Consider the following 14,910-nt stretch of genomic DNA (forward strand, 5'->3'; position numbering starts at 1 on the left):
GGCATGCAATTGATAATATAAAAGCATAAAATAAGTTTTGTAAAACCTTTGAACATAATTATTATCTAAGAAAAGATCGACTTGATCTATAAAACGGTTTGAAGGCATGGTTTTGATAAAGCAGTTAAGTATAAAGAAACATTTGTTTGAAACACAATTGTAAATGAGTTTGAAATGAAACATACAGAGTAAAATGTACAGTTTAATAAGGAGTTTTAAACATTTAAAATGTTTATGAAAATCATTTGAAGGAAACTGTTTGGTAAAACGGCAAATGAGTAGTAAATCATTTGAATGTTGGTTATTAATCACATGTGATTGATATAATAAGTAGCATGATTCTACTTGTATCCCTGTGACATCCCCAAAATCACGGCCATAAAAGACCGGTTTGTTTATGCTTTGTTTAAAAATCAGAGTAACGTTTTAAATAAAAGTGTTGCGGAATTTGTCCCAAAACAAAATATGATAAAGATTTATCAAAAGCATTTCCATAGAAATGTATTTCATTAAAAGACTTGGGATGTCATGTTCGTACAGATCAAAAACATAAACAGTACAATATAAGCCTTACTACATTATTTCATATCTACAGGCCTATATCCGTAATCCCTCGTCCAAACATCATATCTATGCTCAAGCGCCACTACCTGTAATACAAGAAACTGAGTGGGTCAGGCTTGGGAGCCTGGTGAGCACATAGGGTTTTCAACCCACAATAAATAAGTTTATTAATTTCATCAATCAACAATAACCCGATTACCCGTTCCCGTTATCCTCACTTTACGTCCCTAAACACCTATCATAAGGGACCTAGTCTAAGGATCATCATCGGGACGGACACTACTGCTAAGGGGATTCCTTAACAATAAATGTCCTAAAGGCAACCATGTGGGAGATGGAGTACACCGATGAACACATCGTTCACAAACACCTACAGGTTGCGAGCCTGCTAGTGTTCCACTGGACTGTCTAGAAGAGTCCGTGGTCGTCATCTATACTCCGCTAGATGACAGAATCAACAACATCAACATCGAGGCCTCTCATCATTTTATCACACATCACCTATTACATCTACCCATGTTTCACCCGGACATTTTTGTAGATATAAAATACATATATAGTTTAAATCATTGAAAACATGTATAACAATGTTCATCCAGCATAGATAGCAAGTATTCAGATAATATGCACACCTAGCACGTAATTTATATAAAATACTTCATATCTATGTGTAAGCTGAAAGTAACTATGCACTCACCTGAAAGGTGGTGACTCAGCACTCGGACAGCGCTTCGATACTCTCAAAACGATTTTCCTTCGATAAAACCTAGTATCGATACCACTAGGGTTTAGTCTAACGATAACCGCGACAAATTAATTGTCTGGCTATTATTATTATTATTATTATATAAGCGTTAATAACACTCAATATAACTCATAATAATAGCCCAAATAATTATTTTAAGTACCTAATAACATTCCTATAATTATTTGAAAGCTATATTAAAAATTGCGTAAGCGTAGCACACTTACAGCGAATTTTATCGAAAACCGGAACTTAATTGGAGCAGTGTTTCGAAACCAAAAAACTCCTTTTTCTCGGGACTCCGGGAGCCTCGGGGCTTCCCTAGGGTGCTAGGGGGTTTTTCTAGGGTTTAGGGGGTGGGGGTTTGGGGTTGTAGAGAGAGAAAGAAGTTAGAGAGAGAAGTGATTTTGGTGTGAAAAAGTCGGAACTCTCGGCCCCCTTTTATAGCCTGCGAGGCCTCGGTACGTTGGGCGTAATGGCTCGGATAAGGGCGCCACCTCGGACCAGCTGTCTTGCACTCCGGAAGAGATAAGGGCGAGGGTACGCGGGGCGTACTGACTTCGGACGCGGGGCGTAAGCGAGGACCATGAGTTGGCCATCCGAAGCGAGCCGCGATCAGCAAGCGACGGTCAGGATTAAGCCACGTCATCAGTCCATGCATCAGCTTCGCAATTTCACTTTCTAACTTTAAAAATTCGTAACTTTCGCATATGAGCTCCGTTTTCGACGTTCTTTATATCCACGCGAAGGTAGGAACGTACTCTACAACTTTCGTTTAGACTTCGTCGGCCAATTTTGACTCGATTTTAAATTTTATATTATTAACAGGCCGGGACAGGATTGGTCCGTTAAATCCTCATAACTTCTTCATCCGACGTCCGTTTTTGCCCATCTTTTTCTCGTTACGCTACTCTCAACGAGATCTTCGATTCTCGTTTAGGTCGTGTCGGCTAAAAATCACTCGATCTAATATTCGAATTTCGGGCTGTACACCGCTATTCCGAAACTTCGAAAAATGATAACTTCTTCATACGAAGTCAGATTTGGGCGTTCTTTTTATCGATGTTCTTAGTTTAACATATTCTACGACTTTCGTTTAGATCGCTAAGGATATATCTCGCTCTATCATAAATTCACTATTTACGCTTTCCGGTATCGTGTCGGTTCTGTCGCGAAACGTCGACGGGTCATAACTTCTTCGTTATAACTCGGATTTTGGCGTTCCTTATATCCCCGGAATCCTTGTTTCGACCACTACAACTTTATATAAAGATATAAGGATTATCTCACACTTTGATTTTGTCGCTTATTTTTATTCTTTATTAATTATACATTTATAATTAAATAATAAACACATAAACACACATAATTCACATAGTACTCAAATATTTCATCTTTATTACTTCAAAAAGAGTTACAATAGTTGAACTAGACTATTACATTGACAAAAATGCTTAGCCCTGAAACCCGGGCGTTACAATCCCCCCATAAAGCATTTAAAAACATTTAAAGCATTGATTAAGGGGTATGAACTCACCTGTAGCAAGTGGATCGGAAGGAAGTGTCGGATAAGTGCTTGGTGTCAAGTGAAGACTTAGACACGCACAAAGATCCTAAATACATATGAGGACATATGTATGTAAACAATTAGTGTTTAAATAACTAATAAACAAGTCAAGACACTCTAGGACATGACAAACACTTTGTATAAGTGTTATAAGTGTTAAGGAGTGCATATAAGTGTTGTAGGGAAAGGCTAGTGTGTTTGGGGTTCAAGGAACACTCCTAAAATGAGTTTACTCCCTAAAGACCAACACCCCTTTAGTTTACGGTCGTAAACTCCTAACCTTTTGACCATTTGTTGTTTTGAAGTCTTCTAAGCTATTCCAAGCATTCCTACTTCATGATTTAGCCTTAGGAAGTGTTGTGTGGCATCAAAACAGTCCTAAATGGAGTTTACGGTCTAAGGACCATTTCTCCATGAGTTTACTACCTTAAACTCATGAGTTTACTACCTTAAACTCATGAGTTTACTACCTTAAACCCATAAGTTTGGTATTTGGGGGTTTTCAAGTCCTTAGCTCAATCATGGCAATAGTCTAGGTTAGATTTAGACATAAGGAATAACCATGAGACTTTTATGGGACTTTTACACACCTTTTGGGGTGTTTACGGTTTTGGGAGATCCCCAAACCGTAAACACATAAAAATGTAAGGTTTTGGTGCTTTTTGTATGATAAACTCATCAAGGATGAATCTAGACAAGTCCCTAAGGCATGGTGAAGCATCTAGGCACCCTAAGGCACCACTTTGCACTTAATCTTGGTGTTTACGGTTTTGGGACCTCCCAAAACCGTGAACACCTTTATCTTGGTGTTCTTGGGACTTTTCTTTGATGCTAATATGTAATACAAGCTTAATAAGACTCAAGGATGGAAGTACTTACTATAAGGAAGCTTGAATTGAGCTAAAAGTCCAAGAACACTTAGTGTGTGTTCTTGGTGTTTTTGGAAAACTAATCAAAACACAAAAATGGATGGATTAAAGGATGTACAATCACTAGATTAAGTGATATACTAACTTGAAAGGGCTAGAAACACTTACTAGATTGGAGATCTTGAATTAATTCTAGGATGATACTTGAGAGGATTTTTGGAGTTTACTCTTTTGGTAATTGGCGAGTAAACATAAAATGACTAGTTAGGGGAGTAAACTCATGCTTATGCATGAGTTCACGATTTTTGGATGTTTTTTCGACCCAAACATAAAAGTTTGGTCGTGAGCTTCTAAGACACGAGGTGTTTGCGGTTTTTAAATTTCAAAACCCGAGACGACACTTTCTTTAACCCGTTCGTTTAAAGAATAATATTAAAATAATCAAACGAACTTTAAATTTGCTAAAAATAAGTACTAATGTAATTGACCTATAAATCGAAGTGATTGACCTTTAGGGTTTGACCGAATGAAAATTTTGAGTTGTCACAATATCTTCTTATTAGTTTTTTATAAATTTCAAATCACAACTAAATTATTTGTTTTTGCTTCTTGTGTAAAGTTGGGTAATACTATAATTATATGTTGTTTTAAAATGTTTCAGTTTTTGAAAACCGAATTATAAAAACCGATCCAACCGAATTATAATTGGATCGGATCGGATCAGATTTGAATTTAGTTTGGACAATTCGGATCTATGTTTTGAAAACCGAAATCAATTTGGATTTACTTGATTGAATCGGATCAAACCGATCCATCCAAACAAACAACCCTAATTGAAGATTATAAAATATTTGAGTCTAAATATTTTTAGATCATAACAAATAAAGGATGATAAAAAGTTGAATCAAATTTTTTTTTTGAATCGTCGTATTTTGGATCATATTATGTTCAACATATATATTTTTTTAAAATTAATATTTCTTAAAATTAGAAATAAATTCTTCAAAAACTTATTTTTGGAAAATTCTTTTTACAAAGTTACTAGTATATTAAATAGAAGTATCCCTTAAATTTTTATGATTTTTAGAGAATTTTTTTTTCTAGTAGTATCCCTTAAATTTTTATAATTTTTATGTATGTCTAGGAGGGGTTTTTTATTTTTATTTTATGGAAACAAATGAGTTCTTCACTGCATGCAAGGTATATTTTATAATTTTCTGAATTATATATATATATATATATATATATATATATATATATATATATATATATATATATATATATATATATATATAATTTTTTATATTTGTTATCTACACATTTTGGACACTTTTTGTAAGAGGGTTTGTGAATGCCCTTTAGTTGATGGTGTACAATTTAAAGAAGATGGTTATACCTACTATAACTCCATGTTGAAAAAGACACCTTCAAGAGATGCCGAAGGAAGTCCAAGAAGAGTTGGAGTATGTTTGTAACCAATATGAAGACATATTAGTTGTTCTTTCAAATTAAATAAACTCAAAGTCAAAATAATTAAAAGATATGGAAGTACATATTATAAACATGTCAGATGAGCCTATACATCAAAAAACATCAAAAAAGCAGTAATGTAACTAAGGCTGGAGGGAGTGGTGTCACCGAAACCGCATTCTCTCCCCCATCACATAAGCGTCATGTTATTTTTTACCATACAAGTGTGGTCTCTTGCCACACCAAGGGAGTGGTGCCATACTTTTATTTTCTTTTTTCTTTTTTGTTTTTTTTAACTATTTTAATTATAAAAACTTCTTTTTTAAATAAAAAATATAATTTTAAAAAGATAATATTTCATTAATTAAAAATACAAATACCATACATTAATTAAAAAAACCTAAAAAATTAGAAAAGCAAAGTAGAAACATAAAACCTACAACTTAAAACACACACACACACACACACCAAACGATTAAAAACTTGAAAAAAAAAATAGAAATTAGCCACGATTCATATAGCGTTTTCTCACTTCCTCCTTCATTGCCAAAGCCACTTCAAGCTCTACACTGGTCATATTCGACGTGTCCGTCGATAGTATTCGCATGTCGCTCTCCTTTTGTTTCCGAAACTCTCTTTCAGAAGCAAGTTGCAAAATCTTGTCCATTATGTTTTTTATACCGCCGTAATGGTAATACGGAGGTCAGAAAATCGGTTGATCAAATGTAGGTATTGGGGTGTTGGTATTTTCTGACTGGTGTTTTTTTTTGCTAGGCCTTTTGGAATAAGACATTTTTCAAAAAAAAATTAGATGAAAAGATTGTGTTAATATTTGTGTAAAGGCGGTGTGAATGTGGTGTAAATGGTTAAAATGGAGTAATGGTTTAAAAAAATACACGCATCTTGACCGTTCAACGGTCAAACATGGAAGAAAGCACCCAGCCAATCAGATTACGCAGTCTTTTATAGCCGCACTACGGTTTTGGCCGCACGAAACCGCACCTTGGGGGCGGTGTTCGCGGTCCACGTGGCTGCATCGCGGTTCCAAACCACACCCCACACCGTATAACCTAAGATTGAGAATAGTGAAAATGAAAGAAAGAATGTCGAAAACAAGATTCTTGGTTATGCATCATACTATCCAAAACAATTATAATGTTTTGTGATTAAATTACAAATTTGGTTCTGCTTTGGTTTATTTTAAAAATCTTAGTCCAAAAAGAAATATATATTTTTTTAACATTTATGCCATTATTTTATTGTTTTATAAAGCTTTTGATCCCTCATAACATGAGTAACTTATATGATGAGAACAAACCTTTCAAAGTACAATGCCCTAATTGGAAAAAATGTAAAAGTACAATCCTGGTAATCCGACGCTCATAGTTACTAATAAAAAATAATGCAGATTATAAGATCACGCATTTATTTAAATAAATGGTTATAATTTTATATAACTAAAAGAATATCTCTTAATTAATAATTTATTTAAAAATTTGATTAATAATTTTGAGTTTTTACTATGAAAGTTTAATTAATTTTGTAACTGTTGTTCCCACAGGTTATAAACTAGTTTGTAATACTCATAATACCCTTCCTATTTTCTAACAAATCCCTATGAATAAGTTCTTTATGAAATTCGTTATCATCAATCTGCTATTGATTTCTAAGAGAAACTGAAACAATTATTGTACATTGTTATATCTCTTAATTCTTCATTTCTCAGTGGTTAGTTTCCCAAATGATTATTGTTACAAATGTTACGACTTTTTGAGGCCTTTAATCTTCGAAAACTCCATAAGGATCTCCCCTCTAAAATTGTTATTGAATAGTTGAACTATTTGCAATTGGCTTAACATTCCTATTTCATTTAGGATGAACTAAGAACTTACAATTCCAACCTCAGGCAGAATCTTTCCCATAAATCCTTTAACAAAAAGATAAGGAGTGGTCAATGAAGTAAGATGACAAAGAAAAGAAGGAACATGACCACTTAACCACATCTAACAACAACAAGCTAGTTTCAACTACTATAGTTTCCCAATTCATGAGGAAGAACACCATGAAATTGGTCAAAACTTGAAAGAAAGATCCAAATATACCAAATCCTTACAGTTACCGTCGTTAAAACGAATGTTTCCTTCTAGACTGTTATTATGAACATCAAAAGTAGTAAGGTTGGCAAGATCATTTATAGTAATACCAGCCATCTGATTGTTACCAATGGATGAAGGAATGGAACTAGAGATTCCATTGTTGTTTAATTCCAAATCTAATAGGGTGCTTAGGCTACCTATGTTACCTATTTAGACCACTAAGGGCATCCACAATAGGAGTTCAACGAGGGTTGAATAGAATATACTTAAATATAATATTGAAGAGAGAAAGTGGAGTTGCATGCTCATTGAACGCATCATAAGATTTTATAGTGTAAAATTGTGAGGGTTTTAAGAAATTATGAGTTTCTATCCTAGTTGGCACTCCATTTGACTCTTAAATTTAAGATAAAGTGTTATCGGTTGCAAAATGAAAATTGGGGTAAATATCTATAAAGAGAATCCCCGCAAAGACCCAAAGACTTTTAACTTTTGTAGATTCCATAGACTTTCTTGAGGTGGTTTAAGGATATATCTAGTTCTTGAAGACAACGCTTTTGGGTATTAGGGGGTTTTCATATTTTTCTTATAGAGGAAGGGGTATTATGGTATTCTATATTTCTTTATAATTATAATGTTAAAAAGATAAAATTTAGGCAAATCTAATATTTTAAATTTTAAATCTACCCTAATAAATAAGAATGATTTTGCCACATGTCATTCTCTCATTCAATTGACCACTTGTCATTTTGTCATTATTTTGAGATATATTTATTTTTCACTTGTCATTTACTTCATTTTTTATTTCCAATATATCATTAATATAACTTCCATAAATTAAACCTACCATAATGACTATTAATTTTAAATTTTAATTTCAATTTCAAATAAATTTACAGTTTAAACCTTTGTGTTTAGCATTTTGTTATAATTACCCGTTAGGATACAAATTTGATAACTAAACACATAATTTTAATTTATTTATTTTTTGCATGTTTTTTTCTCATAATTTTCAGTTATCTTAAATTTCAAATTCAAATAAATTTTCTATTTAATCATTTATATTAACATTTTATTTTAATCAACCTGTATAATATACTGGTCTCACACACCTAGTATTACATATAAGATTTAGCAAATAATACTTTTATGTTTATTGAAGATATATGTTCTCCCATTTATTTATCCACGGTGGTGGAACTTTGCGCCGGCGTCTGTAGAATTCGCGTTGCTGAGTGTTGCCAAACATAATCCGATAAATGACAAATCCATTTTCTTTTACCCCATCCAAGAACTAACAAAAGGCCTCGATGAACAAAGCCAAACAAAAGCATAATACTCTTGTTGATCATTTAAGTTCGTCGGGCAAAGAAGAAGGAAACACCAATTGACTTCACAGTTCACTCCTCCTCTCTTCAATTCCACTCGTAATCAGAACCAAATCATGTTCGATTCGAAATTATCTTTTCTAATTTTACTTCTTCTACTACCCCTATCATCATCATCAACGTCATCGTCATCTCCACAAGCAATAGAGTCTTTGGTCAAACGGTTGGATACCCAGAGACCATCTCCATTGTTACAAGAATCTGCTGCTAAAGCTCTTCTCAAGAGATTGCTTCCTACTCATTTGTCCAGTTTTCAGTTCAAGCTAATCTCCAAGGTTAAATTCCCCATCTTACTTCTTATTTTTCTTGTTTTCAAATTTAAGAATAATCGCAGAAATGCTTGAGGGCTTTCACCCCCACCTTGAATGTGTATCGAAGACGCAGTCACGCATACCAATCGAACACCAATAATTTTGTATTTGTAGTAGAATCACACATTTTGTAAATTAACATAGTAATCAATCTAACACCAATGATTTGAATTCATCTGAACTGTTAGGATGCTTGTGGTGGATACAGCTGCTTTTGGATAACGAATTATCAGAATTCAAGCAACAAATCTCCAGAAATAATGTATGTATATGTATATTCAACTTATAGCTCCCCTTCTCCCATATGAAATCTAAAACCTTCCGGATTAGATTAACCATCAAAATTGTACTTTTCAATCGGAAAAGATTCAAAACAATTATTCTCACTCTTGATTTCCATCATCAGGATTCAAGGGACAACAGCAGTTGAAATTGCATCTGGGCTCCATTGGTACTTAAAGTATTTGTGTGGTGCTCATGTGTCATGGGACAAGACAGGTGGCATTCAAATAGCTTCTATCCCTCCTCCTGGATCTTTGCCACCTGTTAAAGAACATGGGATTATGATTCAGCGTCCTGTTCCATGGAACTATTACCAAAACGTAGTCACTTCTAGCTGTAAGTATTCTATAAAAATGTCCCAATTTCATCATTTAGCTTATGCCACTGTATTCAAAAGATGATAAAAATGATTTCATATTCTAATCAACATTCAACAGATTCCTATGTTTGGTGGGATTGGGAAAGATGGGAGAAAGAAATTGATTGGATGGCACTTCAAGGAATTAATCTGCCTCTTGCATTTACAGGGCAAGAATCCATTTGGCAGAAAGTTTTTATGGTGAACTAAATTCAAACTCTCTTTTCTTTGCATAGATTACACATTTTGAATTAATAATTTATAAAATTATTTCTGTTTCATCACAGGATTTTAATATTAGTGCACAAGATTTAAACAATTTCTTTGGTGGACCTGCTTTTCTTGCATGGGCACGAATGGGAAACTTGCATGCGTGAGTCTATTTATTCATCAATCTTTATTAAATCATTTACACTGTATAATATATAACCTTAATATTAACAATTTAACTTATAAAGTATATATCATTACTATTACATTAACATGATCAAATCTTTCTTAATTTATCCCTTTATAACAAATGTATCAGATGGGGTGGCCCATTATCTCAAAACTGGCTTGATCAACAGCTGGTGTTACAAAAACAAATATTATCTCGGATGATTGAGTTAGGCATGACGCCAGGTCATCATTTTATAATATCAAAATCATTCATATTTAACTTTTAACGATTGTGTTTATCCATTTACATATTTTTTTATATTTTTGCTTTATAGTGCTTCCTTCATTTTCTGGAAATGTTCCTGAGGCCTTAAGAGAGATATTCCCATCTGCAAATATCACTAGGCTTGGAGATTGGTATGTTATCTGTTATCTTTAACGTGCACTTTTTATTTATTTATTAAGTGATACATTTATTAATATGTTGTATGCTTAATGTTTTTATAGGAACACTGTTGATAAAAATCCTAGGTGGTGTTGTACTTACCTTCTAGATCCTTCTGATCCTTTATTTATACAAATTGGAGAGGCGTTCATAAAAAAACAAATCAAAGGTGATCCATGTCTTTCAATTTCCATATCCTAAAAGTCTTCACTTTAATTTTTCTTTCTTTTTGTAGAATATGGCGATGTGACAGATATCTATAACTGGTAAAGCTTCTATAATCTTTATTCAATTATAATACCAAAATGTTATATCTTTAATGATTATGCTATTGTAAACAGTGATACATTCAATGAGAATTCACCTCCAACAAGTGATCCAGCATATATATCATCTCTTGGATCTGCTGTTTATGAAGCAATGTCAAAAGCAGACAAGAATGCTGTATGGCTTATGCAGGGTTGGCTCTTCTATTCAGATTCATCATTCTGGAAACCACCACAAATGAAAGTATGCTTCCTCAAAAGAATTCTTGAAAGAATTTATGACTCTGATTCATGATTTTTTATATATAAACAAAAAAATTTGTGTAACAGGCGCTCTTGCATTCGGTTCCATTTGGGAAAATGATAGTTCTTGATCTTTTTGCGGAAGTAAAACCCATATGGGAATCATCCTCTCAATTCTATGGCACCCCTTATGTCTGGTAAAATTTGATCATTTTACACAATTGCCCCTGGAAGTTTTTTGTAATTTACTCGAAAAAATTAATTGCTATTTAACATAAATCAGGTGTATGTTACATAACTTTGGAGGGAACATTGAGATGTATGGTGTATTGGATACACTTGCATCGGGTCCTATTGTTGCACGTGTCAGTGAAAATTCAACTATGGTATGGTTTAATAAAGTAATAACATGATTAAAATCTAGATAAATTACAATAGTTGAAAGAAATACATTGTTATTTTTTGAAGGTTGGTGTGGGGATGTGTATGGAAGGAATAGAACACAATCCTGTTGTCTATGAGTTGATGCCTGAAATGGCATTTCGAAAGAATAAAGTTCATGTGGAGGTGATTAGATATTAAAATATCTTTTTCCATAAAAGTTTTACAGATATGAAAGTTTGAAAATTTAAACTATATTTAATACAGGAATGGTTGAAAGTCTATTCTCGTAGACGTTATGGCAAAACAGTAAAACAAGCTGCAGAAGCATGGGAAATTCTTCATCAATCAATTTATAACTGTAGTGATGGAATTGCTGTACGTGTTTATAAAAATATTGGCTTCTGTCTACTGTCAACTGTCTATTGTTTACTATCACCTGTCTACTGTCTGCTGTCTACTGTCTGTTGTCTACCGGTTTAACTTTGTTTATCTTTCTTATTAGGATCACAACACAGATTACATCGTAAAATTTCCCGATTGGGACCCATCTTTAGACAACTACTTAAGTTTCTCCAAACAAAGCCTCATCACAAAACATATCAACCGAAGACATGTTTTAAGTGAAGTTAAGTCTACATTGCCTCAACCACATTTATGGTACTCAATTCATGATTCCATTAATGCATTGAAGCTATTCATTGAAGCTGGGAAGGATCTTTCTGGAAGCCTCACTTACAGGTATTTTCAAGAACACTTTTTTTTTTCAAAGAGTTAAAATAAAATTTGAAACTTTACAGGTATGATTTGGTTGATCTAACGCGACAAGTGTTGTCGAAGTTTGCGAATAAAGTCTATATAGATGCAATCACTGCTTTTCAACATAAGGATGCGAAAGCTTTGAAGTTTCATAGCCAAAAGTTTGAGGAATTGATCATCGACATTGATGAACTTCTTGCTGCAGATGATAACTTTCTTCTTGGAACTTGGCTTGAGAGTGCAAAAAACTTAGCTTTAAACTCTCACGAAAAACAACAGGTGTAATGAAACATGTTTAAACATTTATTAAAATGAATCAATGTATAACTTTTGATTTTTGTTGTTTTAGTATGAGTGGAATGCAAGAACACAAGTCACAATGTGGTATGATACAACAAGAACGAATCAAAGCCAGCTTCATGATTATGGTAACAACTTAAACTCATTCGAAAACTTTTTGTTTTTTATGGGGGTTAATATTGTCTTTTTGGGTTTTTATGAATAGCAAACAAGTTTTGGAGTGGATTATTGGTTGATTACTATCTGCCACGAGCTTCAATGTATTTTAAACATTTGTATGAAAGCTTGAGAGAAAACAAAAAGTTTGAGGTGGTTGAATGGAGAAAAGAATGGATTTCATACTCAAATAAATGGCAACAAGGTACAAAGGTTTACCCTGTGAAAGCTGAAGGGGATGCCCTAGAGATTTCAAAGTTGCTTTTTAAGAAATATTTGGAGTAAAGTTTATATTATTCTTCATTAATGAAAAACTGGAGACAAGTAGCTGGAAACTTATTGTTCAGCTAGTTGAAGAAAAAAGTGAGAGGGGTGAGTAAGTAATTGTTTCAAAGTATGTAGGTGGTTTTTGGCGGGTTTGGAAATGAGTGGCGGTTTGTGAAAATTTATCAAATTATCTCCAAGGGCAGGCTACATGAAAAGCTTGTATTTTGTTTGTATATTTGTTGTTAAAAGTCGTCTGAAATAAGTCTCTGGTTGAGCATTGGTTTTGGTTAGAAATACCGATTTGCATTCAAAAATAAAATATTTTAGATGTTAAAGATTTTAAAATGATCTCGATTGTAGAAAAAAAAAAAAAAACTGGCAAATTTATTCATTTGGTAAGCTTTATGTTTTATAGAGAATAACATTTAACATCTTTGGTTTAAATATTTATAGCATTTATCATAAAGAAATGTTTTATATTAATAGATGCGAACATAAAAACCGGTTCAAACACGTCTCAACTTTTGGACTTATACTTGACCGGTTTAGGATTGATTAGTGTAGGTCCGGCCTAAACCTGCTGTGGTCTCGGATCGGTCCCTATGGGTAACTATAGTTTGTTGTAGGGCAGTGTTATTCATGCCCCTTATTTTTTTTTCATACCTCTGCAATAATTATTTATTGACAAATTTATATTCTATAAGAGCATATGGTATGGACAACTTAAAGTGGTGTTATAACAAGAAGCAACAAGAATTGAAGGTGGTGTTCATGATGTTATAACACCTGTTAAGAGGAGAGAGATAGAGAGAGAGAGAATTTGTGCAGCCAATAGAAGATCATGTTTCATCTAGTCATGACCACAACAAGAAGCAATACAACTAGATACAATAAGAAGGGGAGGGGGGGGGGGGTTGACTAGGTTATGAGGTGTCACATCAATAATAATAACATTTATAAATATTTATTATTCATATATTAGAAAAACTACTAATTATAAATATGTTGGTAAAAATATATCATCATAACCTAATTATTAAAACTAATATTAATTGGTAAAAAGTATGTATCATAATCTAACTATTAGAAAATAATCATTAGGATGTAGTGATAAATATAAAGGGAATATGGATAAATGATGTCTTTGTTGTATTCCTAACATAATTCATTATACCAATTGAATACATCTCACCATCATAATTGTAATTCAATAAATAATTCATTAAAGAGCATAAATCGACGAAATGAAATCTTTTCAGTATATAGAACACTAAAATAAATGATAATATAATGTGTTAGGTCATAGAATAGCAACACATAATTTTAGTTTGTCCTATATTGGTTACCAATATTTTTCCAATGAGCTATGTCATTGTACCTACAAAGAAGTTAAATGGTATATAATAAGTAACATACTTTTTGTTTTGTCATGTGTTACAAATAGTAAGAATCTAAGAGTTACAGTAAGAAGTTCAAAATAAAAAATAATATGAGTTCAAATATATATATATATATATATATATATATATATATATATATATATATATATATATATATATAACCTTAGAATATGATGATGTAAAAACCAAGTCATGCTGATCCCATCAGCGCCAACATGAAGACTTATCTACGAAACCGTGTTAGCGTGATAATGTAATATTTTGTAGATATATGCATAGTTAGTTAGCATATCCGATTTCTTAGAGATATAAGATATTCTTTATATTTACATAGATTAGGTGGGATCCCTGAATTGTTGGGATTCTCACAAACTTGCTTTACTATAAAACTATGTATTCTGGGTTCGTGTCATTTGTTGATTCATGAATGTGCTCGTTCTTTTTGTGAGAACTTTCTTAGTAAAAACCTTTGTGATAAACCATTTTGTGTTTTGTTCTTTATCATGTATGTTAATCGATCTCGATTAAAGGTCCTACAATTGGTATCAAAGCATGTCACTGATATCAATTAACAATGTCCTCTTCTTCATATAATCTCTCTAAACCTACTTCTGGCCACAAGATCCCACAGTTTGATGAGAAGAATTTCACCATGTGGAAGT

General features: G+C 32.9%; 1 protein-coding gene across 1 annotated transcript; it reads left to right on the forward strand.

Annotated features, from left to right (window-relative positions):
* The first annotated feature begins 8,595 nt into the window (after positions 1–8,595).
* CYL1 (alpha-N-acetylglucosaminidase family / NAGLU family) lies at positions 8,596–13,125 on the forward strand. Its single transcript, XM_079038717.1, has 18 exons — positions 8,596–8,974; positions 9,199–9,272; positions 9,417–9,628; positions 9,730–9,851; positions 9,938–10,023; positions 10,180–10,274; positions 10,367–10,448; positions 10,539–10,645; positions 10,712–10,742; positions 10,818–10,986; positions 11,073–11,182; positions 11,269–11,371; positions 11,454–11,552; positions 11,634–11,744; positions 11,872–12,107; positions 12,167–12,404; positions 12,475–12,553; positions 12,631–13,125. Exons 1-18 carry the CDS (start codon positions 8,756–8,758, stop codon positions 12,864–12,866), a joined length of 2,409 nt encoding a protein of 802 aa, XP_078894843.1. The 5' UTR covers positions 8,596–8,755; the 3' UTR covers positions 12,867–13,125.
* Positions 13,126–14,910: the final 1,785 nt, after the last annotated feature.

This window comes from Lactuca serriola, chromosome 4 (assembly GCF_051521515.1).
Source record: "Lactuca serriola cultivar US96UC23 chromosome 4, Lser_US96UC23_V15, whole genome shotgun sequence".
Taxonomy (NCBI): Eukaryota; Viridiplantae; Streptophyta; class Magnoliopsida; order Asterales; family Asteraceae; genus Lactuca; species Lactuca serriola.

Bases quoted from the DNA above. Each gene is read 5' to 3' on its own strand.
- CYL1 (XM_079038717.1), top strand. From the start codon at position 8,756: ATGTTCGATTCGAAATTATCTTTTCTAATTTTACTTCTTCTACTACCC. The intron at 10,743-10,817 runs GTAAAGCTTCTA...TATTGTAAACAG, and splicing joins GTGACAGATATCTATAACTG to TGATACATTCAATGAGAATT. The intron at 12,554-12,630 runs GTAACAACTTAA...TTTTATGAATAG, and splicing joins AAGCCAGCTTCATGATTATG to CAAACAAGTTTTGGAGTGGA.